The following is a 19324-nucleotide window of genomic DNA, read 5'->3' as shown; positions in this document are numbered from 1 at the left end:
ATGTAATGAATATATTACAAATGATTCAGCGGTCAACTTTTGGCAAAACAGGGCCACTATTGTATTTACAAAATATGTTTTCTGACCTAGCAAATGTAGATATAAAATTAAATAGTGACAGTAAACAACTCGACTGGATAAAGTCTATTTACATATGTACCTACCTCATCCAGACGCTGTAATTGGAATATCTGATTGACCACATGGGGTCAGTGTTTGTCAATACAAGATCTGCTTACATTTCTATGGAGTCCTTGAAGTTTTCATGAGGAGGTGTTAGGGAGATTTTTCTTTTTTGAGATGAAAATATACAGTATAGTCCATGGCAAATAATAATAATAAATTGTCTAATCACAGCTTTGGGGGGCAGGATCATTGGTGAAGCTTGTCAGTGCTGATACCAGCTGATGACAGACAACCTTTCACATCAATACAGTTTCCTGTGGGCCATAAAAATGATAACATATTTACTATCTATAGGCTGTATTTCATGCAGACATGCTCATAACTGGCTCAGTTCTCACAATCAGTATACTGGTGTTGTCTGAGAAGTTGCAAAATTAACCTTGGGCCAATTCTAACTCAGTTTCACGTAAGATAATCACTCATAGACGTACTGTAGGTCTAGTGGTTTGACTGCAGGGCTGCAGTTGCACAGATTGTGACTTCAAGCCCAGAAATAAAGAAAATTTGAACAATTATCTGCAGTGTCTACGGAGCCTCAACCCTCAATATGTTTGAAAGCCCAAAACAAATGTTTAAGATTGTAAGTTCATGACTGTGTGTCAACCTGTGAATTTTTAAGCTCAACGACAAAGGTGCTTGAGATGTCAGGTAGCTTATTGACTTCATTGAAGTTGTGAATTCAGTCCTCAATCACTACTTTTTAAAAGTCAACCACACAGTGAAGATAGAAGATCAGGTGAAAATATGAGCCTGTTAGTCGCTCCGTTATCTCATAGCCTTGTAGGTTCAAGCCAGCACCAGTTACTACAAAATTACTTTATTTTCACCTGTGACGTCCCTCTCTCTTTCTCTCTCCTATTTACCTTTCTCCAGATCTCTCCAGTTACAATGCTGTTGTCTTTATTCCAGGAGTACTAGTGTTAAGAGGCCCGTCAGAGCTCATCGGCTGCACCTGAGGAGGGAGTTGCCTAAGGATATAAAAAGGCTGCTGTGCTATGCTTAGTTAAATATCTTTTTGCACCTTTCATTAGTGAGTGGACTCTCTCATTTGTTGCAAGCCCTGAGCCAGGTCTGTAACACACTACACAGAATTAACAATACAATCCTTGAAATGGGATATTTTTGACCCTGTTAAACTGTCAGTGTGATGCTAAATCAATGAATACATTTCAGTTAAAGTGACTTTGGTACTTGTCTGAGTATGAATGACATTTAAGAACACAAAAAGTTGATATTCAGTCTTCAAGGAGAGTGTCTTTACCCTTGATGTTACACTTGACATTTCATTAACAGACATTTTCTTTGGATCTCCATTTACTTGGGGAGTTTCTCTGCTTCGGTTTCACAGCTGTACAGCTGTTACAGGCTCATTTAGTCTTCTAGTAAGATGTGTTTTATCTAGACAATCTACAGGCTACATATACAATCGGCACACATATAAACAGAAGTATACATGACGTTACATCATGTATAAATAGTGTGTGTGTGACTGTTTCTCTCGCTTACGGCCATACCACCCTGAACACGCCCGATCTCGTCTGATCTCGGAAGCTAAGCAGGGTCGGGCCTGGTTAGTACTTGGATGGGAGACCGCCTGGGAATACCAGGTGCTGTAAGCTTTTTCACTTCTCTTTGCAAACTGCAGAGGACGCTGCTGCTTCTTTAATGGAGACACAACAAGAGGGAGGAAAGGAAGAACTTATTACCTGCTTTTTCATTTGTGCATCTTCAGACTAAATTACTTTAACCAAATGTATATATAATCCTGAGTCACAGCTATTTTCAAATCAAATAATACAATGTAAGTACCTGGATATGGTTGCATGTTGTATGTAGCATGTCATCATAAAGTTCTTTACATTAAAACATCATTAGGAAATCATTTTTCTTGTAAACCTCTTGATGATGCTCCAAAATTATTAATAATCCCTCAGTCCAATGAAGAAGAAAAAAACCAATTGATCAATGCATGTGTCGATGTCCATCGATGAATGATATAAAATCTAAACTAAACCACTCTCACCATATCAATAATAAATTATATTATAAGCCATAAAGACAAATTACTGTAACATAGTAGCATCTGAATCCATATATTAGTGAGAAAATGACTAAAATGATGATAACCAGGTGTGTGCTAAACAATTTAACACTATTACTGTAAAATAAACATGCAAATACTGTTTATCTTAATCACAAAAAGCTTACAGCAGACTCTCTGGCTCAGTGGTTTTCATGGTTTCATTAAAGACAATAAAGTTACCGCTGCTGTGCCAGGCGTGCGTAAAATGCGCACAGCCCCTGACTACAGGTATTCACAGATACTCAAAGGAAAAAAAAATCTTACATACATGGCACATATATTAACTTAACATATATGTTAACTTAAACGGAACTGACAGCTGCCTCCATCATCTTCGCCTCGCACACAAACCAGTGACCCTGGGTGTGTTAAAGCTGCATCTTCCGCAAGTACAAAAACAAAACAAACCGGATGTGACCGTTATTCAGCCTTACGTTTTAGAAACAAAACAGTGTATGTTACTGTTTCATATGTAGACCTTTATTTATTCTAGTGATAACTTTTCTTTTTTCTTTTTTTCTTTTTTTTTTTTACATTGATACCATCAGAGATCAGTATAGTTGAGTTGAAACTTGCAGCGATGATGACACAAGCTGCAGTCATGACGATCTTTTTTGTTTTGGGAGTCTTTCCAAAAGGTAAGAGAGAGATGTTACAGTAGTCTGTACTTTTACAGAAGTCATTTTTCTGCAGAAATTGAAAACACCGTGGAGGATTCCCGTGTATTTTTAGTGTGTGACAGGTGAATGTTTCTTGCTGGTGATTTTTATTTACAGCAAACTAAGACAAAAAAGCAACATGCTTTATTTATTAGGAATTTAAATAAGTCTCAAAAACAGCCACATGTTTACCTGCCTGTTTTCAACATCCGTGGTCACCACAACTAACCAGCAACACATTTATGAGTTAACATGAAGCTTAAAGTGATTCACACTCTTTTTCACTTTTAACATTACTGTTCAGTCTCTATAATAAAGTTTAGTACTTTACCTGCAGCCTGTCCTACTTTGAAAATTGCTGAAATAAATCATATTTTATCACTGAGTTGGAGTTTCCCCATCACACTTTAAATCATTTTGAGCAGTTAAGTATCAATTTATAACCAAATTGTACTGAAATGTTCACATCAACCTAAAGTTCACACACAGTTTAAACCCCATATTTCTTTTCCTCCATGCAGGTCTAACAGCTGTGATACAAACACAGCAGACTGTGATGGCAGCAGTAGGAGAAGATGTCCATCTCAGCTGTCAGCTCATGCAGTCTAAAAAAGTTTTTCAGGTCACATGGCAGAAACTTTCACCTGATGGGAAGAAGAATAATTGTGCCACCTGCAACAAAAACTTTGGACAAACAGTGAATCCTGGTTTTAAGGGGAAAGTGGAGTTTAAAGATGCTGGACTGCAGAACTGCTCCATAGTTATCAGGAAGGTGATGGAGCAGGATGAAGGCTGCTATCTCTGTGTGTTTAACACATTTCCTGATGGTTCTCTGACAGGCAGAACCTGCCTCCAACTCTATGGTGAGCTCCTTTCTTCATTTTTGAAGACATAGTCATGGTGAATTACAGTTTTAACTTGTTTCACATTGATGGCAGTTAGAAATGATGGCTGTTAAATTGTCTGCTTGCCGTCATTGTGCCATGAAATGCAAATACTTCAAACCACTAAAAGCATGTTCTACATACTCTGCATTTCACACACTTTGCATCCAACTGATATAAAATTTCATTTTATTCCCAAATGTAAGAAGACATGATGGTCATGATATTTAAATTTTATTATCATTATTTCAAATTCCTCAGTTTGTGAAATAAAATGTAGGAAACAGAGACAACTGCTCATCAAAATGTCCAAGAACCCAAAGATTTCTTAAAATACTTGTTTTATTCAGTCTAAAGCCCAAATATATTTGATTTATAATGTTATAAAACAGAGGAAATCAGAAAACTAGTTGATTTTTTTTGTAAGAACTTGCTCCATGTGATATTTTTTAATGTTTTGTCTTTGCAGAGCTGCATGAACCCATTCTACAAATCACAGAATCAAACTCTACTGAAGAGACAGTTGTGTCCTGCTCGGCCACAGGTCGTCCTGCTCCCACAGTAACTCTGAATGTCCCACAACAAGACCTCTACTTCTCTCACAACAGCACAGTCAGTGTCACCAACACCAACGGTACAGTCACCGTCACCACTACAGCTGTGCTGTCTGGTTCCCATGGAAACGATGCACAAGTTAGATGTGCAGCACGACTGCTCTCAGTCCCTGAAATTCAGGTGTTCAAGACGATTCCTGCAAATGGTGAGAAACACTTCCAAAACCACAGATTTATAGATAGATTATTGTTTTATGATTCTGATTGGGTTTAATTTTTCAGGTTTTGATGATGAATCTGGATCCAATAAGAGTAAGTTAACTTTAAAGTTGTCTCAATTCAAAATTCCCATTTAAACTGTAGTTGCTTTATGAATGTTTAGTGTTCATATCAAATTTTTTCCTCTTTTTCTCATAGATTTCACTTTGATCGGTGCATTGATCATGGTAGTGTTTGTGTTGCTGTAGTCGTCACTGTCCTGCTCAGACATAAATATAAGAACAGGTAATTTCAACTTTCAACTTAATATCTGTCTTGTTGTGATACCAGTGTCTCACAGTTAATATGGTAATAATTTATTGACATTAAGAGGAAACACAGAGCTTAAAGAATCTATACAGACAACACCTATAAATAGATAATATATAAATGTTCTTAAATCCTTCAGTCTGTCACACAGGAACGCTGAGGAGATATTATGATTAAGACAATTTCATAATTATTCACTTGTTCATATTTATTATTAATTGCTTCTTCAGAAAATGATTTAATGTCTTCTCTCTATTTTAGTATTTAAGTTCCTTTCTGTCTCTATATCTCTCTAACTAATGTGTTATTTATATATGAAGCTGATTCTGATGCACTTTACTCTTCATGGTCCATTGTGTACTCATAGTCAGCCTGTTTATCCACATAACTGTTAACTGTCAGAGTCATTCAGTGATAGAAATATGTATGACGTATTGTAATAATGTGAGTGGAAATTGTCTCATGTCTTGTTTTTATGTGAAGGTGCGAAACAGCTTTAATGAAGCAGGAGAACGAACAGATCAGACAACAAACATCTCAGGAGGAAAATTCAAGGATAAAACATGAAATGCTACTTTTGCTGAGGAGAAAGTTGGAAAAGAGGTTATGATCCCCGCTAACCTGACGTGTCATTCATAAAAAGGTAAAACCAACTAGTCAGATGTGTGTACAAGTGTGTGTGGTTAATCTGTAGCAGCCTGGTGTCGTTTTTAGCTGATTTAATGAGGGTAAACACAGTGAACAGCTGTGCATAATGGCACTGCAGGGAATTAATGAACTGAAGCTTTTCATACAGTATAAAGCAACTGTGGACAACAGATACTGTAAGAATCACCCACATTCATTTACAAATCAAAACCAATTCTTTAACAACATTAAATGTTGTTTTCTGTGACGATTTTGGTTTGAGAGTGTTTAATTGAAATACCTTATTTATATTTCAAGCTTTATTCTGAATCTAGGGAACATTCCCTAAAGGTTCTCTGAAGGTTATTTAAAAAACCCTCAGGTAACCTTCACAGAACGTTCTCTAAAGGTTCTGTAAAGGTTATTTTTCCACCCAAACCTATATCTAAAAAGATTCTCTGTAATAATTCAATTAAAATTGATAATTAACTAAAACACATGATGGAAAATATTGTCAGTTGAGCTGAACTGTAACTAAACTTTTGTGTAAGTACAAGTTAACACTCCTGCCTAGATCGGCAGGAAGTCGGTGGCCTGCGAGCTGTGGTTTCTGCACCAAATACAAACACTCTGCAACCTTGACCTTGAACCATGAAGTCTTGAAAATGTTAAAAATATCTTATATTGTTAGAGTACTATAAGAATTGTGTTGTGCAACGCAAACCAAAATTACCCAATAGTTTGCTGATGTTCTGGTTGGTGACTACATATGGATTTTGAGATGTCGATGCTTTAAGATGAATGATATAAAAGTGGAGGCCAAAGAGGTCTCGAGGCTTTTTCCTTTTTGGCTTTTTCTGCCTTTTTTCTTTTGCTTTTTGGCCCTTTTTGTTTTTGGAGTCTTGCTGTTTTTAGGCCTTTTTGGTGTTTTAGCTCTGGCCTTTTTGACTTTCTTTTTTGACTTTTACATCCAAGTATTTGTATTTTACTTTTTACATTTTGTAATACTCATTTATGTAAAAACCAAATAAAACTGGTTTGTATTTTTATACACTCCAACCAAAGTTCCTGTCTTGTGCTCATCTCTGAGGTCTTCTGAGTAACTCTTTAAGGTAAGCGAAGACGCCTCCCTGAGATATTGCTGACATGAGATCTAAATTTATTTATATTGAAAATTTATAATGGACATTGCTAAGGATCAACATGCAATGTTTATTAATTAACAGTTTTGGACAGGTTTAGGTCTGTTGATAAGCTAACTGACTAAGCTAACTAATTGAGAAGCTAACTTTGAAAATTTGCGTCAGGATTGAACCCAGACTCAGACTGACCGTGCAACACAGTGAGCTACAGATTGACACTGACACAATGTTTTCATGTGATGTTTTCAGTCCTCGGTGGTGTGGCTGGATTGAAGCCACAGCTTCAACAAAGTCAAAAAGTGAGCAGTTCAAGCTACTGGAGCAGGTCCCTAAAAAGGTATTTTGACAGAGAATCTAAATCTTTACCTGTTATTCACTTATTTTTTTAAAAAGCCAATATTCTGAATTGAACCCACAATCTTAAAGCTCAAGTGCAGCTGTCTAACACAATGAGCCACAGAGTAAAACTGCTGCCAAGAGGTTTGACCAAAGGTTTTCAATCTTAATCATGGCTGATCAAACCAGGATTGAAGTGACAATCTTAAAAGTTTAATGGCACTGTTGAACACAGTGCACCACTGACTCAGATGGTATAAAGGTGATGTCATGAAATGTTTTCAATCTTCAGTGGTGTCTGACTTTTAAGAGGCCTGAGTGATTCAGGTTTGAACCCACAACTTCAGAAACTTTAAACAGCTGCCAAACAGACTGAGCTACTGGACCAGAGCAGTCATACCTCAAGATATTGGCTTTAAAAAATCTCCAAGCAGCTCTGGCTTGAACCTTAAAACCTTTGAGTGGCATATTTTAAAACAGTGAGGCTCAAGGGTCAAACCTTTACCAAGAGTTTTACATCTTAAATACAGCTGCTAACTTAAAAAAACAAGTGATCAAGTCAAGTTTTGCACTGCTGATTGGCTCAGAGTTGAACCCACAACCTCAACAAAGTCAGACAGTCACCACAAGGGTGGGTAACACCCCACTCCACGCAAAACTGCTCGCAGTGCAGACACCTGTTTGAACAAGCGGGACCAGTTTGTCTGTAACACCCGGCAGCCAGGCTGTGAGGTGGCTTGTTTCAGTGAGGCCACACCGCTGTCTCCTGCTTGTTCATGGACTCTACAGGTGCAGCTGTTTGTGCTCTTTAAGAAAACATTTGAATTGATTTAGCATCAGTGTCAAAATCAACCTGTTCCAAGGGTTATGTCTTTAATTCTGCTGGGGTGGCGAAAGTTACATCAATGAACAGTGAGCAAAAGTTTTACACCGGCTGAAAAAATGTTCATTTGAGGCTTTCTATCTTCAGTCAGAATGTTACCAAAAAGGTGGGTAACACTCGACTCCAGGTAAAAGTGTTGCACAGCTACGTTCCTTCAGCAGCATGGCTGCCCTTTTCTTTAACCTTTAGGCCATTTCAACCACCCACCACTACAGAGGCAGAATTAACAACACAGTCCTTGAAATGGGATATTTTTAACCTGTTAAGTTGTCAGTGTGATGCTAAATCAATCAATACATTTCAATTAAAGTGACTTTGGTTCTTGTCTGAGTATGAATGATATTAAGGAGACAAAAAGTTGATATTCAATCTTCAAGGAGTGTGTCTGTACCCTTGATGTTACATTTAACATTTCATTAACAGACTCCATTTACTTGGGGAGTTTCTCTTCTTCGGTTTCCTCGTCTGCACTGCAGCTCCCAGTGTCACCAGTCTGATGAGCAGCAACACAGACAGCAGTTTTATGTGGAGTGGGGTGTTACCCACCCTTGTGGTTATTGTGTGACTTTGTTGAAGTTGTGGGTTCAACTCTGAGCCAATCAGCTGTGTAAAACTTTAGCTCACTGAGTTTGACTGCAACAGTAAAGTTGAAAAATTAAGGGTTCAATACTGTCTTGAGACATTTATGAAGTTTGCAGCTGTATTTAAGATTGAAAACATTTGATAAAGCTTCAACATTTACGGCTCACTGTGTTAAATTGCTACTCAGAAGTTTTAAGGTTCAAGCCAGAGCTGCTTGGGGATTGCTGTGATACTTATATATGTACTCTTAATGTTTATATTATGTACTGTGTTAAAGCAGTGTTAATGTTGGATTAGGGGGCATTCTCTACAAGTGTATAGAAGGAAAACGGGAGCATCAGGACAATGAAAAATCACTTTGAAACAACATGATCAGTCTTTAATTAGTGCAACTGTGTTCATAAAAGCCCAGCAGCGCCCTCTGCAGTTTGCAAAGAGAAGTGAAAAAGCTTACAGCACCTGGTATTCCCAGGCGGTCTCCCATCCAAGTACTAACCAGGCCCGACCCTGCTTAGCTTCCGAGATCAGACGAGATCGGGCGTGTTCAGGGTGGTATGGCCGTAAGCGAGAGAAACACTCACACACACACTATTTATACATGATGTAACGTCATGTATTTTGTTTGTATGTGTGCTGATTGTATATGTAGCCTGTAGATTGTCTAGATAAAACACATCTTACTAGAAGACTAAATGAGGCTGTAAAAGCTGTAACTGTGCGCTCCTCTCCATGTCTCAGCTGCTTATCTGTACACATTATTGTATAACACACAATCTTTATCATTCTTGTTAATGTTGGGGGATTGTATCACTGGAATCAGAGGTTCCTGCTCAGAAAATACACTGATGTCTTTATCTACATAAAGCCACACAGATGTTCATGATGCTGATGATCGACATCAATAAAAGGCCTGTTTGGCAGTCGGTTTTTCGCTTACGGCCATATCACCCTGAACACGTCTGATATCGGAAGCTAAGCAAGTTAAGCTCGGAAGCAGCGGGCCTGGTTAGTACTTGGATGGGAGACCGCCTGGGAATACCAGGTGCTGTAAGCTTTTTCACTTCTCTTTACAAACTGCAGAGGACGCTGCTGCTTCTTTAATGGAGGCAGAACAAGCTGGAGGCAAAGATGAATTTATTACCTGCTTTTTCATTTGTGCATCTTCAGACTAAATTACTTTAACCAAATGTATATATAAACCTGAGTCACAGCTATTTTCAAATCAAATAATACGATATGAGTAACTGGATATGGTTACATGTTGTATGAAGCATGTACATCAAGTTAATCCCTCAGTCCAATGAAAAAAAATCAATTAATAAATGCATGTGTCTTTAACTCCATCGATGAATGATACAGAATCTAAACTAAACCACTCTCACCATATCAATAAAAACGATATTATAAACTATAAAGATAAATTATTGTAACATAGTAGCATTTGAATCCGTATGTTAGTGACAAAATGACTAAAATGATGATTAACAGGTGTGTGCTAAACAATTTAACACTATTTCTGTAAAATAAACATGCAACTACTGTTTATCTTAATCACAAAAAGCTTACAGCAGACTCTCTGGCTCAGTGTTTTTCATGGTTTCATTAAAGACAATAAAGTTACCGCTGCTGTGCCAGGCGTGCGTAAAATGCGCACAGCCCCTGACTACAGGTATTCACAGGTACTCAAAGGAAAAAAAAATCTTACATACATGGCACATATATTAACTTAACACATATGTTAACTTAAACGGAACTGACAGCTGCCTCCATCATCTTCGCCTCGCACACAAATCAGTGACCCTGGGTGCCTTAAAGCCGCATCTTCCGCAAATTCAAAAACGAAGCAAACCGGATGTGACCGTTATTCAGCCTGACTGGACTGGTTCTTTATATCGTGGGACTCAGAGACGTAATACGCTGTTTTATATTACGTTTCAGAAACAAATCAGTGTATGTTACTGTTTCATATGTAGACCTAGGCTATATTTATTCTAGTGATAACTTTTTTATTTTGACATTGATACCATCAGAGATCAGTATAGTTGAGTTGAAACTTGCAGCGATGATGACACAAGCTGCAGTCATGACGATCTTTTTTGTTTTGGGAGTCTTTCCAAAAGGTAAGAGAGAGATGTTACAGTAGTCTGTACTTTTACAGAGGTCATTTTTCTGCAGAAATTGAAAACACCGTGGAGGATTCCTGTGTATTTTTAGTGTGCGACAGGTGAATGTTTCTTGCTGGTGACAATTTTTATTTACAGCAAACTGAGACAAAAAAGCAACATGTGTAATTTATTAGAATTTTAATTACGATAAATAAGTCACAACCAGTCATTGTGCAGTCATGACAATCTTTTTTGTTTTGGGAGTCTTTCCAAAAGGGAAGAGAGATGTTACAGTAGTCTGTATTTTTACAGAAGTCATTTTTCTGCTGACATTGCAGGAGGATTCCTGTGTATTTTTAACTCTAACCCAAAGTGAATGTTTTGAGAAGAAATATTGAATCCTGCTGATTTATTCTTGTTTTCCACAATTAAAGTGCGACAGGTGAATGTTTCTTGCTGGTGACAATTTTTATTTACAGCAAACTAAGACAAAAAAGCAACATGTGTAATTTATTAGAATTTTAATTACGATAAATAAGTCACAACCAGTCATTGTGCAGTCATGACAATCTTTTTTGTTTTGGGAGTCTTTACAACAAATTAAGACAATTATTTATTATTATTATTATTATTATTATTATTATTGTTTAACTAAGACAATTAAAAATGTAACATAAATTGTGTTGAAATGTTCACATCAACCTAAAGTTCACACACAGTTTAAACCCCATATTTCTTTTCCTCCATGCAGGTCTAACAGCTGTGATACAAACACAGCAGACTGTGATGGCAGCAGTAGGAGAAGATGTCCATCTCAGCTGTCAGCTCATGCAGTCTAGAGATGTTCTTCAGGTCACATGGCAGAAACTTTTACCTGATGGGATGGAGGAGAATCTTGGCAGCTACAACAAACACTTGGGAGAAACATTGAATCCTGGTTTTCAGGGGAAAGTGGAGTTTAAAGATGCTGGACTGCAGAACTGCTCCATCGTTATCAGGAAGGTGATGGAGCAGGATGAAGGCTGCTATCTCTGTTTGTTTTACACGTATCCTGAAGGTTCTCTGACAGGCAGAACCTGCCTCCAACTCTATGGTGAGCTCCTTTCTTCACTTTTGAAGACATATTCATGGTGAATTACAGTTTTAACTTGTTTCACATTGATGGCAGTTAGAAATGATGGCTGTTAAATTGTCTGCTTGCCGTCACTTTTCCATGAAATGCAAATACTTCACATCACTAAAAGCATGTTGTACATACTCTGCATTTCACACACTTTGCATCCAACTGATATAAAAGTTAATTTTATTCCCAAACGTAAGAAGACATGATGGTCATGATATTTAAATTATATTATCATTATTTCAAATTCCTCAATTTGTGTAATGAAATGTAGGAAACAGAGACAACTGCTCATCATAATGTCCAAGAACCCAAAGATTTCTTAAAATACTTGTTTTATTTAGTCTACAGCCTGAATATATTTGATTTATAATGTTATAAAACAGAGGAAATCAGCAAACTAGTTGATTTTTTTTGTAAGAACTTGCTCCATGTGATATTTTTTAATGTTTTGTCTTTGCAGTGCTGCATGAACCCATTCTACAAATCAGAGAATCAAACTCTACTGAAGAGACAGTTGTGTCCTGCTCGGCCACAGGTCGTCCTGCTCCCACAGTAACTCTGAATGTCCCACAACAAGACCTCTACTTCTCTCACAACAGCACAGTCAGTGTCACCAACACCAACGGTACAGTCAGCGTCACCACTACAGCTGTGCTGTCTGGTTTCCATGGAAACGATGCACTAGTTGGATGTGCAGCACGACTGCTCTCAGTCCCTGAAATTCAGGTGTTCAAGACGATTCCTGCAAATGGTGAGAAACACTTCCAAAACCACAGATTTATAGATAGATTATTGTTTTATGATTCTGATTGGGTTTAATTTTTCAGGTTTTGATGATGAATCTGGATCCAATAAGAGTAAGTTAACTTTAAAGTTGTCTCAAGTCAAAATTCACATTTAAACTGTAGTTGCTTTATGAATGTTTAGTGTTTCATATCACATTTTTCCCCCTTTTTCTCATAGATTTCACTTTGATCGGTGCATTGATCATGGTAGTGTTTGTGTTGCTGTAGTCGTCACTGTCCTGCTCAGACATAAACACAAGAACAGGTAATTTCAACTTTCAACTCAATATCTGTCTTGTTGTGATACCAGTGTCTCACAGTTAATATGGTAATAATTTATTGACATTAAGAGGATACACAGAGCTTAAAGAATCTATACAGACAACACCTATAAATAAATAATATATAAATGTTCTTAAATCCTTCATTCTGTCACACAGGGACGCTGAGGAGATCAAGATGCTACAAAAACCAATCACAAACACTTATGATTAAGACTGTTTCATAATCATTCACTTGTTCAAATTAAATTCACTATTAATTGTTTCTTCAGAAAATGATTTAATCTGTCGTCTCTGTATTTTGACATTTAAGTTCCTTTCTGTCTCTATATCTCTCTAACTAATGTGTCATTTATACATGAAGCTGATTCTGATGCACTTTACTCTTCATGGTCCATTGTGTACTCATAGTCAGCCTGTTTATCCACATAACTGTTAACTGTCAGAGTCATTCAGTGATAGAAATATGACATATTGTAATAATGTGATTGGAAACCATCTCATGTCTTATTTTTATCCAAAGGTTCAAAACACCTTTAATGAAGCAGATCAGGAGGAAAATCCAGAACTCTGCAGAAATTTATATTTCAAGCTTTATTCTGAATCTAGGGAACATTCCCTAAAGGTTCTCTGAAGGTTATTTAAAAAACCCTCAGGTAACCTTCACAGAACGGTCTCTAAAGGTTCTGTAAAGGTTATTTTTTCACCCAAACCTACCTCTAAAAAGATTCTCCATAATAATTCAATTAAAATTGACAATTAGCTAAAACACGTGATGGAAAATATTGTCAGTTGTACTGAACTGTAACTAAACTTTTGTGCAAGTGCAAGTTAACACTCCTGCTTAGATCAGCAGGAAGTTGGTGGCCTGCAAAGTGAGATGTGGTCTCTGCACCTGATACAGACCTTGAACTGTGAATTCTTGGAAATGTTAAAAATATCTTATATTGTTAGAGTACTATAAGAATTGTGTTGTGCAACGCAAACAAAAATTATCCAATAGTTTGCTGATGTTCTGGTTGGTGACTACCGGTATATATGGATTTTGAGATGTTGATGCTTTAAAATGAATGATATAAAATTGGAGGCCAAAGAGGTCTCAAGGCTTTTTCCTTTTTGGCTTTTTCTGCCTTTTTTATTGTTTGTTTTTGGAGTCTTGCTGCTTTTAGGCCTTTTTTGTGTTTTAGCTCTGGCTCATTTTTTGTCTTCTGGCCTTTTTGACTTTCTTTTTAACCTTTTTGACTTTTACATTCAAGTATTTGTATTTTACTTTTGACATTTTGTAATACTCATTTATGTAAAAACCAAATAAAACTGGTTTGTATTTTTATACACTCCAACCAAAGTTCCTGGCTTGTGCTCATCTCTGAGGTCTTCTGAGTAACTCTTTAAGGTAAGCGAAGACGCCTCCCTGAGATATGGCTGACATGAGATCTAAATTTATTTATATTGAAAATTTATAATTGAAATTTCTAAGGATAAACATGCAATGTTTATTAGTTAACAGTTTTGGACAGGTTTAGGTCTGTTGATTGAAATTAAACTGATCCACCTGTGATAAAGATATAATTTCAGTGTAGAATCTATAATAAGAATAATTGATTGAAAGGTTCACTATATGTGTTGAATTGGTATAAAATGTTAGGGTCAGGGCATTGAAGCCGCCCTATAAAACCAGCCTAGTGCCCTCAGCTGACAGAGTCAAGTTCTGGACTGATGATTGGCTCAGAGTTGAACCCACAACATCAACAAAGTCAGAAAGTCACCACAAGGGTGGGTAACACCCCACTCCATGTAAAACTGCTTCAGTGCAGACACCTTTTTGAACCACCAGGACCAGTTTGTCCATAACACCGGGCAGCCAGGCTGTGAGGTGGCTTGTTTCAGTGAGGCCACACTGCTGTCTCCTGCTCGTTTATGGACTCTACAGGTGCAACTGTTTGTGCTCTCTACTAAAACATTTAACTGATTTCCTACTAAACAAAGGGGAAACAGTATCTGACAGTAACATACTTGGTTGTCAGGATGCGTTCCACCTGTTGTAATGGACAAATTTAGTGATATCAGTCTGGAAATCACAGAACTACGCTGGTCTGAGGAAAGGCGACAAAATTATGAATTTGAGAGGTGTGTGACCTTCCTTTGCTACTAAACACAGGGGAAACAGTATCTGACAGTAACATTCTCAGCTGTCAGGAGGCATTCCCCCTGTATGATGGAGAAATTTAATGATATGAGTCTGAAAATCACAGAACTCCGCTGGTCTGAGAAAAGAAGTCAAGATTGAGAATTTGAGAGGTGTGTGACCTTCCGTTGCTACTAAACACAGGGGAACAGTATCTGACAGTAACATTCTTGGTCGTCAGGATGCGTTCCCCCTGCTATGATGGACAAATTTAGTGATATCAGTCTGAAAATCACAGGACTTAGCTGTTATGAGGAAATTACTCAAGATTATGAATTTGAGAGGTGTGTGAGCCTCTGTTCCCACTAAACACAGGGGGAACAGTATCTGACAGTAACAGGATGCGTTCTCCCTGCTATGATGGACAAATTTAGTGATATCCGTCTGAAAATCACAGGACTTAGTTGTTATGAGGAAACATGTCAGCAGTATGAACTTGACAGGTGTGTGACCTTCCTTTGCTACTAAACACAGGGGGAACAGTATCTGACAGTAACATTCTCAGCTGTCAGGATGCGTTCCCCCTGATATGATGGACAAATTTAGTGATATCAGTCTGAAAATCACAGGGCTCCACTGGTCTGAGGAAAGAAGTCAAGATTATTAATCTGAGAGGTGTGTGACCTTCCTTTCCTACTAAACAAAGGGGGAACAGTATCTGACAGTAACACTCTCAGCTGTCAGGATGCGTTCCCTCTATTGTAATGGACATGTTAAGGGATATAAGTCTGAAATTCACATAACGTAGCGTTATGGGGAAACAGCTACATTCCTTCAGCAGCATGGTTGCACTTTTCTTTAACCTTTAGGCCATTTCAACCACCCACCACTACAAAATCACATATTTTCACTACGCAGGCAGAATCCTTGAAATGGGATATTTTTGCATTTCAATTAAAGTTCAGTGCAGACACCTGTTTGAACCACCAGGACCAGTTTGTCCATAACACCCGGCAGCCAGGCCATGAGGTGGCTTGCTTGCATGAGGCCACACCATGAGATCCTCAGTCTCTCGTTGAGCTTTTTCAAGTCAGTCACACTTCTGAAGGTTGAACAACTCCAATGAAAACTCTCCTATACCATCTAGTTGTGAAGCTCACTGTGTTAGACAACTTCTTTGAAGTTTAAAGGTTGTGGGTTCAATCCCGTTACTTTCAGACACACTCATGAAGATTGAAGATCCAAACAGCTCTGGCTTCAACCGTAAAACCTTTGAGTAGCATATTTTAACAAAGTGAGCCACAAGTATCAAAGTCACATCAATGTACATTTTCCTTGGGTGGGTGGATGGATTAACTGGCTTAGTGGTTAGAGAAAAGGGCATGTGTCCTCAACCCAGCCAGATAAACCCTCCCAACAAGAAAGTACACCACCTGTCCCTCCCAAACACCACCAGACAGCCTCCAGGTGTCATTGTGCACAAGAGATAATGTCCCAAATTACAATAACAACAATTGTTCATGAATTGTTAAGTGTAACATAAAGGCTGCAGAAACAAGATGTGTTTGAGATGTAAATATATTTTATCAAATTTTAAGTGATTTAGCATCACACTGACAGTCTTACAGTGTCAAAATCACCCTGTTCCAAGGATCATATTGTTAACTCTGCCAGGGTCACGAAAATATGAGGATGAAAATGGATTTCAACTTGTGCTTTACAAGAACAGAATTTCTTAATCATACTTTCTTTGGCATGATGCATATGCAATTATTTGATTTAGTATTTTCCAGGGGTGGTGGTTAGGAGCCTTCACTGGCTGAGTGGTTGTAGAAAAGGGCTGGTGTTCACAAGGTTCCTGGTTCAAGGCCCAACTGAGACAGGTGAACCCCTACAAGGCAAAAGACAAGTGTGACCACACACAAGCTGTACTCCCTCCATGTACAAATGAGTTATTTTCATGAAATGTTAAGTGTATCATGAGGGGTGCAAGGACAAAATGTGTAAGAGATAAACACCTAGCCAACTAACCTGAAGGATAGCTCACTGGGATGAGTGACAGGTAATATACACCTGAGTACATGGTTGTTGGTTCAATCCCCGCTGAGGGATAAAGATCTTCTTGGTTGTTCTGTCTGTAATGTTGGTTTACAAAGTAATGATATTGGCTCCAACCAAATACAGAGTACATATATCTAAGTATAAGAGTGCATATAAAGTATAAGAGTACATACATAAGTATCACAGCAGTCTACAACAGTATGTAGACACTGAGTGTCATTTGAGAATTTTGCATTTTATCCCGATAGGCAGGCGGTGGTTTTGTGTATTAATAAAGATAGAACATAATAAGCAACAAACATGCAATGGCAAGAGACTTCCAACATTTTTAAAAACTTGTTCGCGCCTTCATTCATCAGTAAAACTTCAGCTGAGCAGGACTTTTTGCTGCATAACCCCCTGCATACGGACCTGTGGAACATCGGGGGAGGACAAGGCCCTCCCCCTTACCCACCCATGTGGGACACACTTGAGTTTGCTCCAGTTACTGATGGAGGAGAGGGAATCGAACCAGCCACCTCACGTCCGCAGACATATCTGAGATCTGTGTTGACGATGCCATCACTCCACCAGGTCCCCTTCATGCTCACAGATCTTCTCTAAGTGCTTTTAAACTTTTCTTCTGAGTCATCACTTTCAAAATTCACTGACAGAGTTGAGATCGAACCCACAACCTTAAAACTTCAATACAGGTGTCCAACACAGTGAGCCACAAGACGAGATCATATCCAACTCTCTTCATCAGAGGTTTTCAATCTCCTGCAGTGAGGCTGACTTTATGAAGAAAAAATCTGTGACAGAGTCAGGATTGAACTCACAATCTCTAAACTTCAATGTTAATGTCCAACACAGTGAACCACAAGTTCGGGTGGCCAACAACAGTTTTCACCAGAGCTTTTCCGCCTTCAGCAGTGTGTCTGACATAAAACATTGAAAGTCAGAGTCAGGATTGAACCTATGACCATAAAGCTTCTGACAGGCTGTCTACCACAGGGAGCCACAGGGCCAGATGGTGTCCACCAATCTTCACCAGAGCTTTTCAATCTTCAGCAGTTTAGCTGATCTGATTAGCTCTGGGTTGAACCCACAACTTCAACAAAGTCAGAAAGTTACCACAAGGGTGGGTAACACCCCACTCCACGTAAAACTGCTTCAGTGCAGACACCTGTTTGAACAAGCAGGACCAGTTTGTCCGTAACACCTGGCAGCCAGGCTGTGAGGTGGTTTGTTTCAGTGAGGCCATGCTGCTGTCTCCTGCTCATTTATGGACTCTACAGGTGCAACTGTTTGTGCTCTTTAACAAAACATTTGAATTGATTTAGCATCACAGTGTCAAAATCACCCTGTTCCAAGGGTTATGTCTTTAATTCTGCCTGGGTGGCGAAAGTTACATCAATGTACAGTGAGCTAAGTTTTACACTGGCTGAAAAAAAATCAATGAATACATTTCAATTAAAGTGCTGTAGATTGCTGTGATACTTATATATGTACTCTTAATATTTATATTATGCAGTGTGTTAAAACAGTGTTAATGGTGGATTAGGGGGCATTCTCTACAAGTGTATAGAAGGAAAACAGGAGCATCATGACAATGAAAAATCACTTTGAAACAACATGATCAGTCTTTAATTGGTGCAACTGTGTTCATAAAAGCCCAGCAGCGCCCTCTGCAGTTTGCAAAGAGAAGTGAAAAAGCTTACAGCACCTGGTATTCCCAGGCGGTCTCCCATCCAAGTACTAACCAGGCCCGACCCTGCTTAGCTTCCGAGATCAGACGAGATCGGGCGTGTTCAGGGTGGTATGGCCGTAAGCGAAAGATCCCCTGACAAACAGGCCTTTTATAGATGTCGATCATCAGCATCATGAACATCTGTGTGGGTTTATGTAGATAAAGACATCAGTGTATTTTCTGAGCAGGAACCTCTGATTCCAGTGATACAATCCCCCAACATTAACAAGAATGATGAAGATTGTGTGTTATATAATAATGTGTACAGATAAGCAGCTGAGACATGGAGAGGAGCGCACAGTTACAGCTGTTACAGGCTCATTTAGTCTTCTAGTAAGATGTGTTTTATCTAGACAGTCGACAGGCTACATAAACAATCAGCACACATATAAACAGAATACATGACGTTACATCATGCATAAATAGTGTGTGTGTGAGTGCTTCTCTCGCTTACGGCCATACCACCCTGAACACGCCCGATCTCGTCTGATCTCGGAAGCTAAGCAGGGTCGGGCCTGGTTAGTACTTGGATGGGAGACCGCCTGGGAATACCAGGTGCTGTAAGCTTTTTCACTTCTCTTTGCAAACTGCAGAGGACGCTGCTGCTTCTTTAATGGAGGCTGAGCAAGCGGGAGGCAAAGAGAAACTCTA

General features: G+C 38.5%; 1 protein-coding gene and 4 non-coding genes across 5 annotated transcripts in view; 3 read left to right on the top strand and 2 right to left on the bottom strand.

Moving 5' to 3' along the window:
• Positions 1–1686: 1686 nt before the first annotated feature.
• LOC121892712 lies at positions 1687–1805 on the top strand. The gene has a single exon (XR_006094680.1). It is a non-coding gene; the product is annotated as a 5S ribosomal RNA (ribosomal RNA).
• A 1006-nt stretch (positions 1806–2811) lies between these two features.
• Positions 2812–19324, top strand: part of LOC121891932 (nectin-2-like) — a 933424-nt gene continuing 916911 nt past the window's right edge. The window contains exons 1-4 of the mRNA XM_042404636.1: positions 2812–2907; positions 3450–3791; positions 4282–4446; positions 11321–11662. Coding sequence (XP_042260570.1) covers positions 2850–2907; positions 3450–3791; positions 4282–4446; positions 11321–11662 — 907 coding nt within the window. The 5' untranslated portion in view covers positions 2812–2849. The remainder of the gene's footprint in view (positions 2908–3449; positions 3792–4281; positions 4447–11320; positions 11663–19324) is intronic.
• LOC121892700 lies at positions 8912–9030 on the bottom strand. The gene has a single exon (XR_006094669.1). It is a non-coding gene; the product is annotated as a 5S ribosomal RNA (ribosomal RNA).
• Positions 18638–18756, bottom strand: LOC121892689. Its single transcript, XR_006094658.1, has one exon. It is a non-coding gene; the product is annotated as a 5S ribosomal RNA (ribosomal RNA).
• LOC121892677 lies at positions 19122–19240 on the top strand. Its single transcript, XR_006094647.1, has one exon. It is a non-coding gene; the product is annotated as a 5S ribosomal RNA (ribosomal RNA).

The sequence above is a fragment of the Thunnus maccoyii genome, chromosome 24 (assembly GCF_910596095.1).
Source record: "Thunnus maccoyii chromosome 24, fThuMac1.1, whole genome shotgun sequence".
In the NCBI taxonomy this organism is placed as follows: domain Eukaryota; kingdom Metazoa; phylum Chordata; class Actinopteri; order Scombriformes; family Scombridae; genus Thunnus; species Thunnus maccoyii.
This window is presented reverse-complemented; position numbering and strand designations above follow the sequence as displayed.